The 26,577-nt window shown below is 42.2% G+C and overlaps 1 protein-coding gene across 2 annotated transcripts in view; it reads left to right on the top strand.

Moving 5' to 3' along the window:
* Positions 1–10,786, top strand: part of efr3a (EFR3 homolog A) — a 76,205-nt gene extending 65,419 nt beyond the window's left edge. Inside the window, exons 18-23 of one of the 2 annotated variants that reach the window (XM_080011303.1) lie at positions 4,799–4,926; positions 9,016–9,101; positions 9,357–9,405; positions 9,669–9,772; positions 9,857–9,906; positions 10,504–10,786. In XM_080011303.1, the coding sequence (XP_079867429.1) occupies positions 4,799–4,926; positions 9,016–9,101; positions 9,357–9,405; positions 9,669–9,772; positions 9,857–9,906; positions 10,504–10,615 (529 nt within the window). In that variant the 3' untranslated portion in view covers positions 10,616–10,786. Of the gene's footprint in view, positions 1–4,798; positions 4,927–9,015; positions 9,102–9,356; positions 9,415–9,668; positions 9,773–9,856; positions 9,907–10,503 lie in introns of both variants that reach the window. The other variant, XM_080011302.1, reaches the window with a different exon arrangement.
* Positions 10,787–26,577: the final 15,791 nt, after the last annotated feature.

Here is a 26,577-nt window from a genome sequence, read left to right as displayed (position 1 = left end):
TGATAATACAATTATAAGACAATAATAATACAATTGTAACACAATAATAATACAATGATAACACAATAATAATACAATGATAACACAATAATAATACAATAATACAATGACAATACAATAATAATACAATGACAATACAATAATAATACAATAACAATACAATAATAATATAATGACAATACAATAATAATACAATAATGCGATAACAATACAATAACAATACAATAATAATACAATGACAATACAATGACAATACAATAATAATACAATGACAATGCAATAACAATACAATAATAATATAATGACAATACAATGATAACACAATGACAATACAATGATAATATAATGACAATACAATAATAATACAATGACAATACAATATTAATACAATGACAATACAATAATAATACAATGACAATACAATAACATTACAATAATAATACAATGACAATACAATAATAAAACAATAATAATACAGTAACAATACAATAATAATACAATGACAATACAATAATAATACAATTATAATACAATGACAATGCAATTACATTACAATAATAATACAATGACAATACAATGACAATACAATAATAATACAATGACAATGCAATAACAATACAATAATAATATAATGACAATACAATGACAATACAAAAATAATACAATGATAATACAGTGACAATAAAATGACAGTACAATAATAATACAATGATAACACAATGACAATACAATGATAATATAATGACAAAACAATAATAATACAATGATCATACAATGGCAGTACAATGACAATACAATAATAATACAATGACAATACAATATTAATACAATGACAATACAATAATAATACAATGACAATACAATAACATTACAATAATAATACAATGACAATACAATAATAAAACAATAATAATACAGTAACAATACAATAATAATACAATGACAATACAATAATAATACAATTATAATACAATGACAATACAATTACATTACAATAATAATACAATGACAATACAATAATAATACAATGACAATACAATGACATTACTATAATAATACAATGACAATGCAATAATAATACAATAACAATACAATAATAAATCAATGACAATACAATTACGATACAATAATAATACAATGACAATACAATGACAATACAATAATAATACAATGACATTACAATAATAATACAATGACAATACAATGACATTACAATAATTATACAATGGCAATAAACTAACAATACAATAATAATACAATGACAATACAATGACAATACAATAACATTACAATAATAATACAATGACAATGCAATAATAATACAATAACAATACAATAACGATACAATAATAATACAATGACAATACAATGGCATTACAATAATAATGCAATGACAATACAATGACAATACAATGACAATACAATAATAATACAATGACAATACAATGGCATTACAATGACAATACAATAATAATACAATGACAATGCAATTACATTACAATAATAATACAATGACAATACAATAATATTACAATGACATTACTATTGTAATACAATGACAATACAATTACAATACAATAATAATACAATGACAATACAATGACAATACAATAATAATACAATGACATTACAATAATAATACAATGACATTACAATAATAATACAATGACAATACAATGTTATACAATAATAATACAATGGCAATACACTAACAATACCATAATAATACAATGACAATACAATAACATTACAATAATAATACAATGACAATACAATAATAATACAATAACAATACCATAATAATACAATGACAATACAATGACAATACAGTGACAATACAATAACATTACAATAATAATACAATGACAATGCAATAATAATACAAAAACAATACAATTGCAATACAATAATAATACAATGACAATACAATGACAATACAATAACAATACAATAATAATACAATGACAATACAAGACAATACAATGACAATACAATGGCATTACAATGACAATACAATGACAATACAATAATAATACAATGACAATACAATGACAATACAATGGCATTACAATGACAATACAATAACATTACAATGACAATACAATGACAATACAATGACAATACAATGACAATACAATAACATTACAATGACAATACAATAATAATACAATAATAATACAATGACAATACAATAATAATACAATGACAATGACAATACAATAATAATACAATGACAATACAATAATAATACAATAATAATACAATGACAATACAATAATAATACAATGACAATACAATAATAACACAATGATAATACAAAGACAATACAATGACAATACAATAATAATATAATGACAATACAATGACAATACAAAAATAATACAATGATAATACAATGACAATAAAATGACAGTACACGAATAATACAATGATAACACAATGACAATACAATGACAATACAATGATAATATAATGACAATACAATAATAATACAATGATCATACAATGGCAATACAATAACATTACAATAATAATACAATGACAATGCAATAATAATACAATGACAATACAATAATAATACAATGACAATGCAATGACAATACAATAACATTACAATAATAATACAAAGAAAATGCAATAACATTACAATAATAATACAATGACAATGCAATAATAATTCAATGACAGTACAATGACAATACAATGACAATACAATAATAATACAATGACAATACAATGACAATACAATAACATTACAATAATAATACAATGAAAATGCAATAACATTACAATAATAATACAATGACAATGCAATAATAATTCAATGACAGTACAATGACAATACAATGACAATACAATAATAATACAATGACAATACAATGACAATACAATAACATTACAATAATAATACAATGAAAATGCAATAACATTACAATAATAATACAATGACAATGCAATAATAATTCAATGACAGTACAATGACAATACAATGACAATACAATAATAATACAATGACAATACAATGACAATACAATAATAATACAATGACATTACAATAATAATACAATGACAATACAATGTTATACAATAATAATACAATGGCAATACACTAACAATACCATAATAATACAATGACAATACAATAACATTACAATAATAATACAATGACAATACAATAATAATACAATAACAATACCATAATAATACAATGACAATACAATGACAATACAGTGACAATACAATAACATTACAATAATAATACAATGACAATGCAATAATAATACAAAAACAATACAATTGCAATACAATAATAATACAATGACAATACAATGACAATACAATAACAATACAATAATAATACAATGACAATACAAGACAATACAATGACAATACAATAATAATACAATGACATTACAATAATAATACAATGACAATACAATGGCATTACAATGACAATACAATGACAATACAATAATAATACAATGACAATACAATGACAATACAATGGCATTACAATGACAATACAATAACATTACAATGACAATACAATGACAATACAATGACAATACAATAACATTACAATGACAATACAATAATAATACAATAATAATACAATGACAATACAATAATAATACAATGACAATGACAATACAATAATAATACAATGACAATACAATAATAATACAATAATAATACAATGACAATACAATAATAATACAATGACAATACAATAATAACCCAATGATAATACAATGACAATACAATGACAATACAATAATAATATAATGACAATACAATGACAATACAAAAATAATACAATGATAATACAATGACAATAAAATGACAGTACACGAATAATACAATGATAACACAATGACAATACAATGACAATACAATGATAATATAATGACAATACAATAATAATACAATGATCATACAATGGCAATACAATAACATTACAATAATAATACAATGACAATGCAATAATAATACAATGACAATACAATAATAATACAATGACAATGCAATGACAATACAATAACATTACAATAATAATACAATGAAAATGCAATAACATTACAATAATAATACAATGACAATGCAATAATAATTCAATGACAGTACAATGACAATACAATGACAATACAATAATAATACAATGACAATACAATGACAATACAATAACATTACAATAATAATACAATGAAAATGCAATAACATTACAATAATAATACAATGACAATGCAATAATAATTCAATGACAGTACAATGACAATACAATGACAATACAATAATAATACAATGACAATACAATGACAATACAATAACATTACAATAATAATACAATGACAATGCAATAATAATACAATGACAATACAATGACAATACAATGACAATACAATAATAATACAATGACAATACAATAATAATACAATGGGTCCATAGAGGTTAGGGTTAGGGTGGAGCTCTGAGCCTGGACAGCCTGGAGGAAGTTCTTTGAGCTTTTCTGAGTGGTGAGACAACCCATCAACGTTAAGATCACTCTTCAAAAGCCACCCAGAGGATAGAGAAGGTGACAGAATAACAGAAATACCTGTTGTTATATGAATATCAAGGACATGGAAAACAGGGGGTGCCGTTAGCGTCTGACCAGCCTCTTCTCTTTGGATAAACCTTCTGTGGTCTTGGTCAGTCGAGAGAAATCATTTCAACTTTGTAACACAGAATGTCCAGAGATTTAAAGTGATATTTAGTCTGGTTTGGACAGTTCTCTTGTCACGGACATCCCTCTCTCCAGCCTCCCGGACTCCCTGGACAAGGAGGACCGCCCGCTGTACTTCCAGACGGCCGACATGGCCGAGTGCTTGGCCGGACCGGGCTACAACGCCGAGCGGCTTTCCATCCCGTACATTCCTCAGGTCACAGGTGAGAAGATGCTCCACGTCCAGGTTGTAGTGAACACCAAGCCGTGTGCAACGCGGTGCGATCGAAGTTTGTTTTCCCACAATTTAAAGCAACAAAGCTTTTCAACGAGCGCTGAGTCCTGGTAAAGAACCAGAGGCTCTTTGAGGGTTTACAGAGACGGAAAGGGAAACAACGTTGTGGGATCGGCTCAAACACCATTTCCTACAAAATAAGTTGAAAGCAAATTCAATGTTTAAACTTTTTGGCGCTCGGGATTCCGTCCCTCGCTCTGGCACTCTGCGGTGCTTTCCGAGCGCTTAGTTCCTTTACCTTCCAAATCCCAGTTCGGTGTCATACCGGGCACAGAACCTGGGTTTGGTTGTATTTGATGTGTGGCAATCTACCGTTCACGTTGCTTTCTGATTTTGGCTTCTTTTAAAGTCACTTTCATTTAACCACCAACGTGTCCTTCTACCTTTTTCCTCTGACTCAGTGCTGTACACGGTAGGGAAAATCCTGCACAGGTGCAAACAGACATCCAGAGGTAAAGATCTGTAGAGAAGGTTCCTCCGGCTACCTCTCTGATCTCAGGCTGTGGGACTCTGGTCCAGACCGAGCGCTGTAGTGGGGCTTCTAGAGTGAGCCAACCTTCTGGACCCAAGGAGAACATTTTGAAGCAGAGGTGTTTAAAAGATAAACACATATAAACAACAATTACTGATCTAATTGGATAAGTGCAGCCTCTGTAAAACCTCAAGGTCAGCGCTACGTCATCAAGGTCACCGGTGTGAGCTTTACTCACTGCTACGGCGTAGCTTAGCTTAAGTTCAGTTTAAAAAAACTGTTCCGAAAATGGAATATGTTCCAGTGTTTGATCTAAACACTGTGAGAGTAACAGGGCCTGAGATCATTGACCTTTGACCTTGTGGTGACCCCGTGTTCCCTCCGTTTGAAGGCCATGAAGGAGAAGCTGCTTCCAGGTGTAGACTGTGCTGTGGTCCTGGTACAACCTAGTGTCGTAGTGATGCTTCAGTTTGTACTTTATGTCAAAGTTGTGTCATTGTTCATTGTTTGTACCTTTTCATTTGTAAATCAACAAATTAAAAGGTCTACTCTACATCTCCTCTACATCTACTGTACTCTACATCTACTCTACATCTACTCTACTCTACATCTACTCTACTCTACATCTCCTCTACATCTCCTCTACATCTACTCTACTCTACATGTACTCTACTCTACATCTCCTCTACATCTACTCTACATCTACTCTACTCTACATCTACTCTACATCTACTCTACTCTACATCTCCTCTACATCTCCTCTACATCTACTCTCCATCTACTCTACTCTACATCTACTCTACATCTCCTCTACATCTACTCTACATTTACTCTACTCTACTCTACATCTACTCCACATCTACTCTGCCTCTACTATACTCTACATCTACTGCACTCTACATCTACTCTACATCTACTCTACTCTACATGTACTCTACTCTACATCTCCTCTACATCTACTCTACTCTACATGTACTCTACTCTACATCTCCTCTACATCTACTCTACATCTACTCTACTCTACATCTACTCTACATCTACTCTACTCTACATCTCCTCTACATCTACTCTCCATCTACTCTACTCTACATCTACTCTACATCTCCTCTACATCTACTCTACATTTACTCTACTCTACTCTACATCTACTCCACATCTACTCTGCCTCTACTCTACTCTACATCTACTGCACTCTACATCTACAGCACTCTACATCTACTCTACATCTACTCTACTCTACATCTACTCTACTCTACATCTACTCTACATCTACTCTACTCTACATCTCCTCTACATCTACTCTACTCTACATCTACTCTACTTTACATCTCCTCTACATCTACTCTACATCTACTCTACTCTACATCTACTCTACATCTACTCTACTCTCCATCTACTCTTCTCCACATCTACTCCACATCTACTCTGTCTCTACTCTACTCTACATCTACTCTACTCTACATCTACTCTACATCTACTCTACTCTAAGCTACATCTACTCTACTCAACATCTACTCCACAGCTACTCTGCTTCTACTCTACATCCACTCCACATCTACTCTGCTTCTACTCTCCATCTACTCTACTCTACATCTACTCTACATCTACTCTACTCTACATCTACTCTACTCTACTCTCCATCTACTCTACATCTACTCTACTCTACATCTACTCCACATCTACTCTGCTTCTACTCTACATCTACTCTACCTCTACTCTCCTCTACTTCTACTCTACCTTGACTATACTCTCCCTCTACTCTACCTCTACTCTTCCTCTTTTCTACTCCTCGAAATGTTGACATTTAAGTATTCATTCCCTTTGTAATTATAAGGCTAACGTGACACTCTACACTCTTCTCTAGATTTCCTTAAAACCTGGTTGATCGTCTCAAGCTGTTTAGGAAGTTGATGAACGACGTGTTTGGAATGATTCATGTGAGCTCCCTCTGGTGGCTCCCTCTGGTGGCTCCCTCTGGTGGCTCCCTCTGGTGGCTCCCTCTGGTGGCTCCCTCTGGTGGCTGCCTCTGGTGGCTCCCTCTGGTGGCTCCCTCTGGTGGCTCCCTCTGGTGGCTCCCTCTGGTGGCTCCCTCTGGTGGCTCCAACCGTGTCACACAGATGTTTTTCCAAATGACAGAGCATTAGAAAAAGTCCTGGAAAGTGGAACTCTATCAATAAAGACAGCACCTCAAACCTCCATCTACAGCAGCTTGTTTTTCAATTCATTCCATTCTGACCTCCAGCCTGCTGCTGCATTCTGCCTTTCAACGTGGAAGCAAAACGTCTGGGGTGTAATTGCAGAGAAGCACGGATGTTGCCGTGAACAAGATCATCTGAAAGTCACTGAACTGACTTGTACAGAAGAGGAAAAGACGTGAAGCTGCAGCCGCACGGCCTCGCTCAGGCCGCCTCATGATGTCGTCGCCGATGAAGCTGCACCTTGAAATGTTCATGGATCAACAATCTCAGCATAAACAGCCTTTAAGGAAGAAGCCCCGGATCACCCAGCCCGGAAATAATTAGTAAAATGTCACTTTGAAGATACTGCACAAGTGGCAGTAAGTCAGGTGGTCGGATGAGGCTGAAGGGGGACTTTTTGGCACGAACACTAAGTGGTAACCGGAGCAGCGGGTGGCGGCGTCAGGGACTGTGCTCAGGATGGGAAGATGAAAGTGAACAATGCACATAGTTCCTGGATGAAGAGCCGCCGTCCTCTCCCGGGAAGCTTCAGGGAGGAGCTCTGTCAGTCACACCCCTGCAGAGCAATTCTTCAAATGGAGAAAATTGAGTCCTGACCTTCACCTCATCGTGCCCCATCTGTGAGAAGACCTTGAGCCGCTGCACCACCCCTCAACTTTACAACTTGACTTTCTTTATTTGCAGTTTTACGAGAAGCAAATGTGGCTCCGTCATGCGCACAGAGACTGGTTGAGAGGTGCATCTTTTTGGGGCGGCGTTGAGAGAGGGATTCAGACTTCCCGCTCGGACTGGGCCGAGCGGGGAATGGTTTGGAGGCTGAAAACATTTTCAAGGCGCTGAAGGTTAAAAGTGGAGATAAATTATGTGATACGTGGATTAATAATGAGCTGATAAGGTGGCGGCTTTCAGTGTTCAGTCCCGTTTTAGTTGGATCTATGTTACATCTCTTATCTATTCTGACTTTTAAGTGAAATCTCTAAAACCCTCAAACTAAGACCCTTATATCCTCAATAACTGTCCTTAGATCCAGGTGTGCACATGAGCTTTTCGTTCTGGTTGTCATGGGAGCACCATGACACGCCCCTTAGCACGGCGTTGTCCTCGCCACCTCCCTCTCTGTCCTCCTCAGCTTCCTGCTTTACGCCGCCGGAAGCTGTTTCATCCATCGGCCCACGGCTTTGGGTCGAATGGGCGAGATCTGGACTTTTATTGAGATGGAGGCGTGCGCTGCTCAAAGGCAGCATCAGGGACAATACAAGTTCCTTGTGGATGTTGGAGTAACAATCTGGATCACTTCACTTCACTGATTGGCCGTCTGACTAGATGTGTTGATCTGTCCTGCTTCCAGACGAAGAGCGCCTGACGAGGAGGAAGAGCTTGGTGGACACCATCTCCCTGCAGGTGGACATCGTGTCCAACAACCTGCCGGACAAGGTCAGTGACGACGCGCTCAGAGTCAAAGAGTCGTGTTTTGATTTGACGGAATCTCAGACGTTTCCTGTTCTGATCGACTGACGCTCATGGTGTTTGTGTCGCGGTTTCTCTTCGTCAGCAGAACACGGGAGGTTCAGGAAGTTTTTTGATGTTTTCTGATGTTTATTTAAGTTTTTTATGTTTTGTGAAGTGTTTTTAAGTTTCTTGATGGTTTTTTTGTTTCTTGAAGTCTCTTGATGTTTCTTCTCGCTGCAGTCGCAGCTGGCGGAGGAGATCACGTTCGAGACGCTGAAGAAGGCGATCGGTAAGAAAGGTCTGCTCTGAAAAGACGAGTTAAAGAACTGAGCTGAACTAACTGTACTAACTGCCACGTTGCTGAGATGCTCTTCAGTCTTGTTAAACATGAGAAACGATCTTATCATCTAAAGTCCTGGTTCTGAACCTCTTGGGCTTCCCGGTCTGTTCAGCAAGGAATGATGCTGCTGGTTCAGAAGCAGAACATCCCTCCAGGTCGCTTCTGTCATATCTCGAGTAAAAAAAGTAGTGACACGGTTCTGATTGGTCCAGACACCACCGGGATGGAGGAGCAGGAGAGGGAGAAGCGCCGTCAGGTGATGGAGAAGTTCCAGAAAGCTCCGTTTGAGGAGATCGCCGCTCACTGCGAGTCCAAGGTGACGAAGCGAGAGACGGAGGGAAGCGTGCATGTTTGGAGGAAGGTTTGGCTTGAACGGCTGGTGTTTGTGTTTACCTCCCAGGCCAACATGCTGCACGACAGACTGGCCCACATCTTTGAACTCACCATCCGGTGAGTCCAGCGTCTCCGGCTCCAACGCCGAGCGGCAGGAAGTGGTCGTCAATCAGTGCAATATAATGATTGATGTAATTCATTTCAAATGAGTGAATGATGTCGTTCGTTGTGTTTCAGTGTTAATTCAACACAGATGCTACAAATAATATCCATAGAAAATCTAAAATCTTGAGACATAAATGGCATTTTGGTGAATGATGTGTTGAAGTTTGTAGAAACACAAGCAGCAGGAAACGGATTGACTGACGTTGGTGAAGTTGAGCTGGAGGCGGCGACGCTGTGCAGGAACTCGATTTGATTGAGAAGAAGAAGGAGCGTACACACAAAAACCTTCAATCGAACAAAACATGAAGTCATAAATAATAATAACAAAAACATAAAAACATAAATACATGTGGAGGAAAAGACATCAAATAATAAATTGATGCTGGTTGGAATGCTGGGACCTTCATCCCCTCCCTCTCCCTCTTTCTCTCCTCATCCATTGAGACATTGAATGATAAAGCAGTTTTTATAATTTGTCCTAATGTCTCCAGTGATTCAGACTCATCCGTCCTTTAAACCCAGACTAACCTGGCACTGTGTCGTCCCCAGACCCCCCCCCAGCCCATCCGGCGTGGTGGCCGTCTCCACCGGCCACGCCCAGCACCAGCACCAGTCCATCCCCGTCTACGAGATGAAATTCCCCGACCTGTGCGTTTACTGAGTCCGCTCCAACCGCCCAGGACTCGTGGAACCCCCTACCGCCCAGAACACCTCCAACCCCCAACCGCCCAGAACACCTCCAACCCCCAACCGCCCAGAACACCTCCAACCCCCAACCGCCCAGAACACCTCCAACCCCCAACCGCCCAGAACACCTCCAACCCCCAACCGCCCAGAACACCTCCAACCCCCAACCGCCCAGAACACCTCCAACCCCCAACCGCCCAGAACACCTCCAACCCCCAACCGCCCAGAATGCCTCCAACCCCCAACCGCCCAGAACGCCTCCAACCCCCAACCGCCCAGAACACCTCCAACCCCCAACCGCCCAGAACGCCTCCAACCCCCAACCGCCCAGAATGCCTCCAACCCCCAACCGCCCAAGACGCCTCCAACCCCCAACCGCCCAGAACGCCTCCAACCCCCAACCGCCCAGAACGCCTCCAACCCCCAACCGCCCAAGACGCCTCCAACCCCCAACCGCCCAGAACGCCTCCAACCCCCTACCGCCCAGAACACCTCCAACCCCCAACCGCCCAGAACGCCTCCAACCCCCAACCGCCCAGAACGCCTCCAACCCCCAACCGCCCAGAACGCCTCCAACCCCCAACCGCCCAGAACGCCTCCAACCCCCAACCGCCCAGAACGCCTCCAACCCCCAACCGCCCAGAACGCCTCCAACCCCCAACCGCACAGGACACCTCCAACCCCCAACCGCCCAGAACGCCTCCAACCCCCAACCGCCCAGAACGCCTCCAACCCCCAACCGCCCAGAACACCTCCAACCCCCAACCGCCCAGAACGCCTCCAACCCCCAACCGCCCAGAACGCCTCCAACCCCCAACAGCACAGGACACCTCCAACCCCCAACCGCCCAGAACGCCTCCAACCCCCAACCGCACAGGACACCTCCAACCCCCAATCGCCCAGAACACCTCCAACCCCCAACCGCCCAGGACTCCTAGAACCCCCAACCACCCAAGACTTCTAGAACACCCAACCACCCAAGACTTCTAGAACCCCCAACCGCACCTCAATCGCAAACTCGTGCTTTGTGTTCAAAAACGCTGCGATACCAGCGTAGTTAGATGTAGTTGCACTCAAAGCAACATCACGTTTCATTTTTGAAAATTTGTGATGGTTTCACAATAAGTCTGAATGTGTTCTGAAAAAATGAACGGTGTCCAAAACCTAAAAAGAAAAAAATGCTGTGATCTAACTTTTAGTGCAACTTCAAAATCAAAAGGTATTTGTATCAGTACAAGCAGCAAAGTACCGAAGAAGTAGAAGGAGTACCCAGTGTCTGGTGCCTCCGCAATCATATTATGATGCATTTCTACTTATACACTCTTAGTACACACACTTAATACCTACACGTAGTAGAGATCACACGACTCCACCTAAATGTGTAGTGTATTTTAAATACATTCGCTGATGGAAAGTTTCCTCGCAGTGTCTGGAAGCTAGCGCCCCCCGCAGGTCTGGAGGAGCAGCGGCTGCACTCAGTCTGAACCCGTAAAGAACAAATAACAATGTGTTCTACGGTGGTGAACTGGCTCTGATTGGGACTGTGACGGTGCTGATATTTAAAGAAACATCCTTCGAATAGTAAAGTGCATCCAACCTCACTCCTAGAAACACGTGCCCCAGGACGCTTCTTGTAACCTGTATCCTGGAAGAAAGTACTCACCGTGGACATAACGCAGTGAATATTCGGAGCGGCAGTTCCTGAAGCGGCCAGCAGGGGCTGCCTGTCAAGCAATACGCTGAAGCTTTTTAGGAGAATTAGGCTGAATCGTGACGTGGTTTTTGCTTGTTTTATCTCCAGAATAATGTATAGAAGGAAATGAAATATATTTGTAGTATAAAAAGAGGACGTGATGGTGAAGTAGCGGGGGTCACACGGGGCCTCGTGGGTCAGAAGGTTCAGGCTCCGACGTCTTTCATGTGGAGTCGTCGTAAAGTAATAAATCCTCCTCCAGAAGCGGTACTTTTTAATTCACCAGGGAGTATAATGTTCTACAGATGTTTTATCAACTTTGGGAGACTGATGTGTTGAGACATATATTTTCAAATATATTCATATATATATTCATATATATATATATATATATATATATATATATATATATAATATATACATTTACCAATATGTAGGCAGTGACTTTCAGAGCCAGCACTAAGAAGTGGAGAAGCTCCAGAAGCAGCAGCTCAGCGGCGCATATTTCATATTTCATATTTTATATTTCATATTTCATATTTTATATTTCATATTTCTTATTTCGAAGCAGGTTCTCAGGACCCCTTTAAGTTCCTTCTCATTCAGATCATCCGGCGTGGGCTCCGTCTCCCGATTCCACTTTCTTCAAAACACTTTGAAGCAGTTTGTCTCAAAAAACTGTGAAAATGAAGCCGTTACTCACTGAAATACTAGAAATCCTGCATATTAATAAACTGATGATGAATATTGGATTTTGACGAACAGAAATCATGAATAAAAGGTTGATTTGGGAAAATTCAAGAGATTTAAGAAATGTTTTCTAATAAAATAAATATAATAAATATTTCTTCAATATTTCATTTGGGATAAATCTCCACCCGTTGGCGCGCCGCGCCACCGCGCTCTATGGGCTGCATGTGGCCCTCGGTCCACAGCTTGGCCACCGCTGTCCAGTTACTAGATGGATACGAGGGAGGGAAACAAACTGGAGCCGTCATGACGTTTGTCTGTAAGAGGATCTGAGGTCAAAGTTTAAAGGTCACCTGAGTGACGGATTGTTTGGGTGGGGCTGTGAACGAGGAGGCTGAACCTCCACTGGCTTTTAGTTTTGATCAGAATCAGATTTTGTTTTTTATCGTTTCCTGGTGCCTGGGTGTCAGAAAACAAAATGGTGGTTTGGGAGGAGGAGCGGGATGTTTGTGTTGTGACGGAATGTTGTTGATTGGTCGGTTCACACCGAGTCCGTCTTCATTCCATCACTGACACTCTACCCAAAGCAGCACTCTCCTGACATTATAATAACCTTGTAATGACCTTATAATGACCTTCTCCTGACCTTATAATGACCTTGTCCTGAAATTCTACTGGCCTTATAATGATCTTCTGCTGACCTTGTACTGACCTTCTGCACTTCTATTGAGCTTCCACTGACCTTATAATGACCTTTCCCCTGACCTTCTGACTTTATAATGACCTTCTTTGACCTTCTCCTGACCTACTGACCTTCCCCCGACCTAGTGACCTTCTACTGGCCTAGTGACCTCCTGACCTTCTACTGACCTACAGCCCTTCTGACATTCTGCTGAATGTCTTCTGACCTTGTGACCGTCTACTGACCTTATAATGACCTTCTCTTGAACTTCTGACCTTCTAGTGACCTTATAATAATGTTCTACTGACCTTCTCCTGACCCACTGGCCTTCTGCTGACCTTCTACTAACCTACAAACCTTCTACAGACCTATTGACCTTCTACTGACCTACAAACCTTCTACTGAGCTTCTGACCTTATAATGACCTTCTGCTGAACTACCGATCTTCTCCTGACCTTCTAGCGACCTAGTGACCTTCTATTGACCTTCTCCTGACCTACTGACCTTCTACTGACCACCTCTAGATCTCCTGAAACTACAAAGTGAGGGACGTATCAGCCTCTAAAGGGTTAAAGTGAACCTGTGCTTTTCATTTCATTTGCAGTCTGTTTGTGAACGTAGTTGCATTAGTTGAGAGTCTGTAACTGTAACTGTCTGTAACTGTAAGTTACATCTTAAATCTATTCCTGGGCCTGATGTAAGTTTTCCTGCTGCAATGATAATATTTTATATTATTGATTTGATATGAATCAGGTTTCATTTGTTGTGGTGAAAAAGTAATCTATGTTAGGACGGCGCATCTGTGGTTTTATATATGTGCTTGATGCAGACCAAGCTTGGAAACTCAATACTTTCACCCAATACATCTTTTGAAAGGAGCTCTTTGGGAAAACAGGCGACGAGACACTTCTGCTCAGTGTGACCTCCCTTCATTGATTATAGATCCTGCTTGATTGGCAGCCTGCCTGAAGCGTGTCGCTTGCGGGGTGGTCCAGGGGACCCTTGTGGGCGGGCACCAGGTGGTCGGGAAGTGAAGCCTTTAATGTACCTGGCGTTCAGTCCATTGATGCATAAAACAGGAAGTTGTGTTGGACTGTTGTTCTTTCTTCCTTTGAAACAAGGTTTTGCGTTGGTGCAGATCATTCTTCATTCTTCCCTTTATTTTAAATCAAACCACCCCCAGGGGCCGCCGGAGGGGTTTGCTCCAAAATAGTGGAGTGTTGGTCAGGACATTTACATTTTTGTACTTTTACTTGAAACTTTTAAATCTGTGGTTTGTTGAGAAGGAAACTGTGTTTTCACTGTTTCAGGAGGAAGTTTAGGAAACAATCATTTGTTTGTGTTTGTTGTGTTGAACTGATCCACGGCTTCATTCATTGATTTGTTGTTTGAACCGTGTGAAGGGCTTCGTCCGTGCTGGATCCCGTTCTGACGGGGTTAAAGGTCAAAGAGCAATAGCTTCTGGTTTGAAAGGGAAGCAGAAGAAATCCAATCTGGGTTAGGCTTTAATCTGGGTTGGACTGTAATCTGAGTGGGACTTTAATCTGGGTTAGACTGTAATCTGGGTTAGACGTAATCTGGGTTAGGATGCAATCTGGGTTAGACATGATTTGGGTTAGGATGCAATCAGGGTTAGACGTAATCTGGGTAAAACGTAATCTGGGTTGGACGTAATCTGAGTTAGGCTGTAATCCGGGTTAGACGTAATCTGGGTTAGACGTAATCTGAGTTAGGCTGTAATCTGGGTTAGACGTAATCTGGGTTAGGATGCAATCTGGGTTAGACATAATCTGGGTAAAACGTAATCTGGGTTAGGCTGTAATCTGGGTTAGACGTAATCTGGGTTAGGATGCAATCTGGGTTTGACTGTAATCTGTAATTTGTGCCAAAAAGCGTAATCACAGCAATTTGAGGAGGATTGAGACAAATGTTCAGCGTCGTTCTCAGATTAAAACTCAGATGAAACACAAATTTATCTCAGAATTAACTCAGATTTAATTCATACTCAAATTAAACTCAGATGAAACTCAGATTAAAATCAGATGTAAATCAGATGTAAATCAGATTAAATCAGATTAAATAGGTGAATGTATGGTCGCGCAGGCAGCTGTGAATCCATGTTTGAGTCATAATAATCTAGAGAATCCAACACATCGCTTTGCTCAGCCCCGAGTGGAGATTAGTAGAGATTATTAAACGTCATGAGTTCAATTAATGGTCATTGTGATTGCATTTGCACTTTGAAACTTTGTACGTTCCTAGAGCATGTTTAGTGACGTAGGAACGCTGTGTCTATCTGATGTGTCCATCTGACGTGTCCTATAGGACGTGTCCCACGCAACGTGTCCTATGGGACGTGTCCAACGCCACGTGTCCGACGCGACGTGTCCTATGGGACGTGTCCGACGCAACGTGTCCGGTGTGACGTGTCTGACGTATCGGACATGTCCAACGCGACGTGTCCGATGTGCCGTGTTCTACGGGACGTGTCCGACGCGATGTGTCCTATGGGACGTGTCCGACGCGAGTGTCCTATGGGACGTGTCCGGTGTGACGTGTCTGACGTATCCGACAAGTCCGACGCGACGTGTCCGATGCGACGTATCCTATGGGACGTGTCCTATGGGACGTGTCCGACGCGATGTGTCCGACGCGACGTGTCCAGTGTGACGTGTCTGACGTATCCGACATGTCCGACGCGACGTGTCCAACGCGACGTGTCCTATGGGACATGTCCGACGCGACGTGTCCGGTGTGACGTTTCCTATGGGACGTGTCTGAAGCGATGTGTCCGATGTGACGTGTCCGGCATGATGTGTCCGACGCGATGTATCTGATGCGACGTGTCCAATGTGTCCGGCGCGACGTGTCCAGTGTGACGTTTCGTATGGGACGTGTCCGACGCGACGTGTCTGACGCGACGTGTCCGTGTCTGACGCGACGTGTCCAATGTGTCCGACTCAACGTTTCCTATGGGACAGGCCCGACGCAACGTGTCCGACCAGGGTGTCAATCCTTTTCTGAACAAGAAAAACAGAGACTGCGGTGGGAAACAAAGCTGCTGTTCATGGCAAAATTATGCATAAGAGCTAATAAAATGTTTCTATTCAATCAGATTGTGTGTTTTTTGGGAGGGGTGCGGGGTCTGAAGGGAGGAAGAAGATCAAACAAACGATTCAAATATTATTGTAAAATATTATTCTGTGTATTATTAAAGAGTCAACTTTTTATCTAAAACAATGTATTTATTAATACATTTATTTTTTGCAAAAATATGTATCAACTAGTATCTGTTTATAAGAATGTAAAGGTGTGGGTGTGGTCAGTTGGGATGGGATGGTATGCATGGGCAGATGGGAGGGGCTGTCAGTTTGGGTTGGATGGTCAATTCGGATGGGATGGTCAGTTGGGATAGGATACGATGGTCAGTTGGGATGGGATGGTCAGTTGGGATTGGATGGTCAGATGGGATGGGATGGGATGGTCAGTTGGGATTGGATGGTCAGATGGGATGGGATGGGATGGTCAGTTGGGATTGGATGGTCAGTTGGGGTACAGAGCGAATGCTTGAGGGGCGTGGCTTAACAGAACAGCCAGCTGAGGTTCCAAACAGTCCCAGCACTTTGTCCGGCAGCTTCAGGCCAAATAGATTAAAATAATATAGTATAGCTTATACAGTGGTACCTCGACGTATATTAAAACAGTCGTATGTTAAAACAGTCGTATATTAAAACAGTCGTATGTTAAAACAGTCATATGTTAAAACAGTCGTATGTTAAAACAGTCGTATGTTAAAACAGTCGTATGTTAAAACAGTCGTATGTTAAAACAGTCGTATGTCCAAGCAATTTTTCCCATATAAATGATGACATCATGAAGGGTGAAAATAAACAAAACACACAGAACAAACAATATAAAAGAAATATGGATAAGCCACGAACTACGTGCACACACCATGTAGGTCTCCCGCTGAGTGACTGCTGACTGACTGCTAACTGGCTGGTACCTTGGATTAGTACTAAGTAGATGTGCTCCTAAGTCCAGGTACACTGTATATCAAATAATAATATAGTATGTCTTATATATCATATAATAATCTAGTATATCTTATCTATCAAATAAAAATATAATATACATTATATATTCAAGATTCAAGATCAAGATTCAAGATTTTTTATTTGTCACATACATATACATACTTCCATACATATATGCAGTGAAATGTAATGCAACGCACCCGGTGATAACACACAATATGTCCTAGGAAAAAATAGAAAATAAAATAAAAAGTAGAAAAATTCCTTCCTAATAGACCAACTTACTGACTCCTAAAACGTAATACAGTAAGTGGAATACTTATAGAATAAGATAAAAAATATATAGAATAGAATACAATAAAAATGAATTGAAATAAAATGGAATAGGTTGAAGGAATATGGCTATGTATATACAGATATGTGCATTTAAAGTGGCATGTGAATTAAAGTGGCATGTGAATGTGAATAGAGTGAGGTAGTGTTTGGGATAATACAGCACAGTATACAACAGTACGGCGCAGCAATACGGCATCACGAACAACCCTGAACAGTGATACAGTATGCGGTACAGTATGCTACATACAGTACAGTAGGTAGTGGAGCCTAGTGCATGGCTCAGTTAGGACCCCTGGTGAGGTCAGCGTTGACAGTTCTGATGGCTTGAGGGAAGAAACTCCGTCTCAGTCTCTCTGTTCTCGCTGCGTGACTGCGGAGGCGCTTGCCTGACGCAGCAGCTGAAACAGTCCGTTGTTGGGGTGATGAGGATCCTTCATGATGCTGCAGCTCTGCTACTACACCTCCTGGTGTATAGCTCCTGCAAGGGGGGGAGGGTAGTTCCAGTGGTACGTTCAGCTGAACGCACCACCCTCTGCAGGGCCCGCCTGTCCTGGGCAGTACAGTACAAAGCAGGCAGTGATGTTGCCTGTCAGGATGCTCTCCACTGCTCCACAGTAGAAGGACTTGAGGATCCTCACCGAGACCCGGAATTTCCTCAGCTGCCTGAGGTGGTAGAGACGCTGCCTCGCCTTTCTCACCAGAGTGTCTGTGTGAACAGTCCATGTTAAGTCCTCTGTGATGTGGACTCCCAGATATCTGAAGCTGCTCACCCTATCGACAGAAGTCCCATTAATCCACAAGGGCGCGTGCGTCCTCGATTGTGATCCACGCCTAAAGTCCACAATCAGCTCCTTGGTTTTGCTGACGTTCAGGTGGAGGCTGTTGTCCTGGCACCAGATCAGGCCCACGACCACGGTGTCGTCAGCAAACTTGATGATGGTGTTGGAGCTGGACCTGGCCACACAGTCATGTGTGTACAGGGAGTACAGTAGGGGGCTGAGGACGCAGCCCTGGGGAGATCCTGTGCTCAGGGTGAGGGAGCTTGACATGTACTTCCCCACCTTGACCACCTGGGGGCGGGCTGTGAGGAAGTCCAAGACCAGGACAGCGGACCATTCAATCCGAGCTCCATCAGCTTGACAGCCAGTCTGGTGGGAACTATGGTGTTGAAAGCTGAACTATAATCAATGAACAGCATTCTCACATAGGCCCCCTTCTGGCCATCCAGGTGCGTGAGCGTGGTGTGCAGTACCTGGGAGACCGCGTCATCCGTGGATCTGTTCTGCCGGTACGCGAACTGCAACGGGTCCAAGGTGCGGGGGAGGGAGGCGCAGATGTAAACCTTAATCAACCTCTCGAAACACTTCATGACCACCGAGGTGAGGGCCACCGGACGGTAGTCATTCAGGCAGGTTGGAGAGGCCATCTTCGGGACAGGAACGACGGTGGACCTCTTGAAGCAGGACGGGACCACTGATTCAGCCAGGGAGATGTTGAATATTGTGGTGAACACAGGAGCTAGCTGGTTAGCACAGGTCTTCAGTACTCGTCCAGATATGCCATCTGGGCCCGCAGCTTTCCTGGTGTTCACCCGCATCAAAGCCCTCCTGACCTCGTGCACGGACACTGAGAGTGCGCGCTCGTCCCCAGCGGTGTGACTCCAATTAGCCGGCGAGCTAGCGGTGCTGCTGCCAGACTCGAACCGCGCATAAAAGGAGTTCAGTTGGTTGGCCAGGGAGGCGTCCACACTCGTGGCTGGGGAGGAGCTGCTCTTGTAGTTTGTTATTGTTCGCAGCCCCTCCCACAAGCGTCTGGTGTCCCCCCGCTCCATCTGCAGCTCCACGGTGTCTCTGTACGTCCGTTTGGCGTCCCTCACCGCCCTCCGCAGATTGTACGACGCCGCTTTGTAATTGTCCATGTTACCAGATACAAGACCGTCGTTGTAAGCGGCCGTGCGCGCATTCAGAGCGCAGCGGATGGATTTATCAACCCATGGTTTCTGGTTTGGAAATATCCGAACTTTCACCATGGGAACGATTTCATCCATATCAAATAATAATATAATATACATTATATATCAAATAATAATATAGTTTTTCTTATGTATGACATAATAATATAGTATATCTTATACAGTATATCATATTACATAATAAAATAGTATATCTTATATTTGATGCACTTGAACACATCATCAGTGATCTAACCTGGTGTCCTCGGTCCCAGGCGACCCCACCTCTCAACATCATACACCCTCTCCCGGGCGACCCCACCTCTCAACATCATACACCCTCTCCCGGGCGACCCCACCTCTCAACATCATACACCCTCTTCCGGGCGACCCCACCTCTCAACATTATACACCCTCTCCCGGGCGACCCCACCTCTCAACATCATACGCCCTCTCCCAGGCGACCCCACCACGGTTGATCAGACCGTGATGTGTTTTCAGGTGGCATCAGCTTGTCCTCATGGACCACCTCTCTGGATGCAGAGCCATCTCGAGGCTTCCTCAGCTGCTTCGTGATGTTCTTGATGGCTCTGCTCCTTGCTCCTCCTGTGATGCCCAGTGCACTGAGGGCTCTGTGGAATAAGTGACCCACAAATCCTCTGCAGCCTACTTCAATGGGCGTGCACCTCGCCTTCCAGCCCTGCTCTCGATAGTTGATGACCAGATGTTCAAATTTGGTCCGCTTCCTTTCATGAGCCTCCCCCAAGCGGTCCTCCCAACGCACTGTCAGCTCCATGATGACGATGGTCTTAGTGGCCTCAGAGACCAGAAGTAAATTTGGCCTCAGGGTGGTGCTGACAATGTGCTGCGGGAATCTCAGCTGTTTCTCCAGGTCGACTGAGAGCTGCCAGTCCTGGGCCATTGACAGGATCCTTGCTGCCGCCCTCTTGTGTCCTGCCCTTGGCTGCACTCCTGCCCCAACAAAAGCGATTGCGCTGGTGGTTTTGCGTACTCAGCCACAGCTGCTGATCCCCTTGCTTATGGCTTCTGCAATCGGTTTCAGCACCTGGTTATGGCGCCAGGTGTTTCGGCCCTCGCTGAGAGCTTTTGAGCAGGAGCTCACTATATGCTCCAATGTTCCCCTTGCTGAGCACAGTGGGCAGTTCGGGGTCTCGACCTTTCCCCAGGTGAAGAGGTTCGCCGGGCTAGGCAGGACATCATACACTGCCCGAATCAAGAAGGTGATGCTGTGTGGCTCAGCCTGCCAGAAGTCTGTCCAAGTGATTTTCCGGTCCACGGCCTGCTCCCACCTTATCCAGGCCCCCTGTTGCCTCAAGCCAGCCCCTCTGCTGGATCTTCCTTCCTACACCGCAGCCCTCACCTCCTCCTGAATCAGTCCCAAGCCTGCTCTACCATGGGCCACCACGCCCACTCGATCTTTGTGGCACAGCTGGGACTCAGCATCCAGCACAGCAGCCTGGGCACTCCACTTCCTTCCAGTCTTCAGGATCAGAATCAGAATCAGAAATACTTTAATAATCCCAGGGGGAAATTACTTTTGTTACAGCTCAAGATTCAAGATTCCAGATTTTTATTTGTCACATACATATACATACTTCCATACATATATGCAGTGAAATGTAATGCAACGCACCCGGTGATAGCACACAATAAGTCCTAGGAAAAAATAAAAAATAAAATAAAATAAAAAGTAGAAAATTCCTTTCTAATAGACCGACTAACTGACTCCTAAAACGTAATACAGTAAGTGGAATACTTATAGAATAAGATAAAAAATATATAGAATAAAATACAATAAAAATAAATTGAAATAAAATGGAATAGGTAGAAGGAATATGCCTATGTATATACAGATATGTGCATTTAAAGTGGCATGTGAATTAAAGTGGCATGTGAATGTGAATAGAGGGAGTAGTGTTGCACCTCCAAATCTACATACAACATATTTACATACAACAAATAATAATTATTAAGAAACATATTTATATATAAATATATATATGAACATATCTATATGTTATAAACATCTATATAGAGTGTAAAATGTACAGTTAAAAATGTGCAAAAAGAAGAAGGTGCAGAAGTGGAAGTCTGTGTTTTAAGGTCAGACTACAGAGAGGGGGTGTCTGACTCTCTGAGGGAGGCGTTGTAGAGGTTGATGACCACAGACAGGAATGATTTCCTGTGGCGCTCTGTGGTGCATCTGGGTAAGAGGAGTCTTCTGCTGAAGGTGCTTCTCTGCTGGGCCAGTGTGTCGTAGAGAGGGTGTAAGACATTGTCCAAGATGGACTGAAGCATGGACAGCATCCTCCTCTCTGCCACAGTCGTCAGGGTGTCCAGCTCCTCTCCTACGACATCACCGGCCCTCCTGATTAGTTTGTTTAGTCTGTTGTTGTCTGCGACCCTCAGCCCACTGCCCCAGCATGTGACATCAAGAAGATGGTACTGGCCACAACAGACTCATAGAACATCCTCAGCATCGTCCGGCAGATGTTAAAGGACCTCAGCCTCCGTAGGAAATAGAGTCGGCTTTGGCCCTTTTTGTAGACTGCCTCTGTGTTTCTGGTCCAGTCCAACTTGTTATTGAAGTACACCCCCAGGTACTTGTACTCCTCCACAGTGTCCACAGGGACCCCCTGGATGGAAACAGGGGTCACTGTTTTTTTTGCCCTCCTCAGATCCACTATGAGCTCCTTTGTCTTACTCACATTGAGCTGCAGATGGTTCAGCTCACTCCAGGTGACAAAGTTGCCCCCAACAGTCCTGTATTCACTCTCATCACCCTTTTTAATACAACCAACTATTGCTGAGTCATCAGAAAACTTCTGAAGGTGGCAGGACTCAGTGCAATAGTTTAAGTCTGAGGTGAAGAGGGTGAAGAGAAAGGGAGAGAGGACAGTCCCCTGCGGGGCCCGTGTGTTGCTGACTACCCTGTCCGACACACAGTTCTGTAGGCGTACATACTGTGGTCTGCCCGTCAGGTAATCAACAATCCAGGACACGATGGGGGCCTCCACCTGCATTGCAGCCATCTTCTCACCCAGTAGAGCCGGACGGATGGTGTTGAAGGCACTGGAGAAAATCAAAGAACATGACTCTCACAGTACTCGCCAGCTTGTCCAGATGAGTGTAGACTCTGTTCAGCAGGTAGATGATGCTGTCCTCAACTAAACTAAAAGCAGACTCAAAAGTTGGAGCAGCGTAAATGGCAGCATGCAGCTTTCGCGCACGCGCACACGCACACTTCACCACCACTCCAGCCTGAGCCACCTTTGGGTCTCTAGAGTCTCTGTACATCAGCACCTCTCAAGTCCGTGTAACCTGAACTCTTCTTCCAGAGACTACAGGGGCAACCAGAGTTTAGTGCTATTCCCGTAGAGGGCGATGCTGCTGAGGCAACCCCAACTATCTCCTGAGACAGCTGCTGACCTTCCTCTCCAAGGTCTCCACGGTGGACATGGGCACCCATAGACAAGTAGCGGTCATAGTATCCTTGGCAGAATACCACACTGATCCATGCTTTGAACTTGCCTGGGAGCCCGGATTTGTCGACTGATCTTAGCCAGCTATCCAGTTCCTGGCAGTTGAACTGAAGAGATGAGCAGTCCTTGAGGCTGCTGACGAACACCTTGCCCAAGCTCTTCATCGATTTTTCAGAGATTGTTGGTATTTGCTTCCCTTCCGTGTGAAATCGGAACCTGTGGGTGACCTTGCCCTTCTTCACCACAAGTGATCTGGACTTGGCTGGTTTGAAGCTTATACGCGGCCACGGGATAAGCTTTTCCAGCCCTTGCAGAATCCATCTGCTTCCTGGCACAGACTCCATGGTGACTGTCAGGTCATCTATGAAGGCCCTGATTGGTGGCTGGTAGACTCCTGATTAGGTCCGGGGGCCTCGGCACTCTCGCTCAGCTGACTTGACAACATGTTCATTGCAAGGGCGAACAAGGTTCAGATGTGGTATCTGTGCACTGTGATACCTCATCGCCCTTTAAACACTTCATCCTGGCCTGGTGAATCTTGAGGCCATGGCTGTTTTTGCAGATTTTCCCGCATCTGCATGTGGCGGTCGTAGTCGTTTCTCCGTTGCCATTTGTCGTTGCTGTTTGGTCCGTCAGATTGGGGTTCTCACCCCCCCCCCCTTCTCGGGCTCCCCTGGGGGTATTTTTCAATGACTCGATCTGTAGCTTGATGATGGGTTTTCTCCTTTCAGAGGAAGCGGTTTGGGCTGATGACCCTCCCCGCCCCGGGGTCTCTCCAGTCGTCACCAGCCTATTTATGGTCATCAGCCAGTCTATACCTGGTTGTCACTGGTTTTGCCAGAGTAGATAGTTCTTGAATACATCTTCTGATGCACCTGAACGCATCATCAGTGATGTAATCTGGTGTCCTTGGGTGTTGCGTGTGGTAGGCAGAACTGCCACACTCATCTATCATATAATTATATAGTACATCCTTTATCCCATCTGTATACTATATATATATATATATATATATATATATATATATATATATATATATATATATATATATATATATACACAGTGTGTATATAAATAATAGAGCTGAGGGTCTAAGGGGTGCCACGCCCATACTTTCCGTTCATCTGTGAAATACATTTTGACATTATTATTATGTCACCGCGTCTGCAGTCTGTGGTGGTTTTTGTTGAAGCTATGAATAATTTATTGTACAAAAAGTTGTCACAAACATTGACAAAAACGGTTCCATTGTTCCTATGAAACTCCAAAGGTATTGAAAAACAACTCGAAGTTTTTGGGAAATGTGATGAAGTGGTCAGAACTGGCATTGAACCACAGATGGCATCGAATGAGGACCATGGACTGCTCCGCAGGCTGCGATATGAAGCCGTGGCCGTGGTTTCGCTATCATATAATAATAGAAATATCTTTTGTGACACTCAGACTGGCAGATAGGGGGCGCTATCGATGTGCAGTTCATGGTGCTATTCGCAACCGCAATGCATTCTTTGTGAATTCTCCCTTCAGTGCAGTGCATTGGGAAATGTGAGGCAGCGGCAGAATGTCTGACCACAGGGGTCAGACACCAGCACTGGGGAGTGCTCAGCAGCAGCCATGACCATGACAGCAGCACCCCGCTGGGCCCACTCAATTCTCTTGTTGAAAAATGTGTATTGCTTTACGGAGCTGTATGGCTTGGACCTCTCAATACGCTTGTGAGTGGACATATGGACATATGTCCATTATATGGAGATATCGCCATATTGTCTATGCACATGTAGAATATTGACATATTCTTTATGTCCATAAAGCATTTAGCATATGCTTTGTTATCCTTGGGGTAAACACAGTTTGTCCTTAAATCTTTGGCTCCAACCCTTAAAGTAACTCCATTCCTTGACTTTTCAGTGTTTACTTGGGATGGGCATGGACTTAGTAGCAGAAAACCTTTGGACTGGATGCACGATTCATTTTCTTTACTTGTAAATATAAAATAAATGTAGAAAATAATTCACCACTGAAACAACCAACAAAACACAAAATCACATATTAAAGTGAGAAAATAACATTGACAATAATAATAACAATAATAATAATAATTATTATTATTATTATAATAATATAATATTATGACAATAATAATAATAATAAATTAATAATAATAATAATATAATATTACAATAATAATAATAATAATAATAATAGCAATAATAATAATAATATAATATAATATTATGACAATAATAATAATACAATAATTATAATATAATATTATGACAATAATAATAACAATAATAATAATAATAAGACAATAATAATTATAATATCACAATAACAATTTTAATAATGATACAATAATAACAATAATAAAAATAAAATATAATTATAATATAACAATAATAATAAAAATAATTCAAGATGTCTATTTGTCACATTCATATACATACACGCATACATATATGTAGTGAAATGACATAACTGAAATAATAATGATGAAAATAATAATACAATAAAACAATAATATAAATAAGATAAAACAATTATAATATAACAATAATAATGAAATAATAATGATGATAATAATAATAATTGAACCCATTGAAGTCAGCAGCCAATCAGAATCCTCTGGTTTATTTTTAGATAAACAATAATTTCATGTGATTTATGATAATAATTGAATATTGTCAAACAGGATCCAAATAGATGACTGATCAGATTGATCAATGTTGGGTTAGGGTGTGGCGCCCCCAGTGGTGAAACATGACACCACTTCTTTAGGCTCCTCCTCCTCTTTCTTCTTCTCCTTCCTCTTCTTCATCCTCCTCCTCCTCTGGTCTCCCATGGTCCCCGCGGCTGTGGTCGGGCCTCAGGGGTCTGGGGCCGGGTGTCCGGGGCCGGTGGGGGGTCGGTGTCCGGGGGCCCCGTTGGAAGCTCTCTTCACTGGAGAGCTTCATGGGGCTGGGGGCCCTGGGTCCTGGTGTGTGGGGGCCCTGGGGCGCCGAGGAGCCCCCCTCGCTGCAGACAGAAAGAGGAGGGTCAGTTGT

The sequence above is a fragment of the Zeus faber genome (genome assembly GCF_960531495.2).
Source record: "Zeus faber genome assembly, chromosome: 12".
Taxonomy (NCBI): Eukaryota; Metazoa; Chordata; class Actinopteri; order Zeiformes; family Zeidae; genus Zeus; species Zeus faber.
The sequence above is the reverse complement of the archived record's forward strand: the minus strand, read 5'-3'. Positions and strand labels throughout refer to the sequence as shown.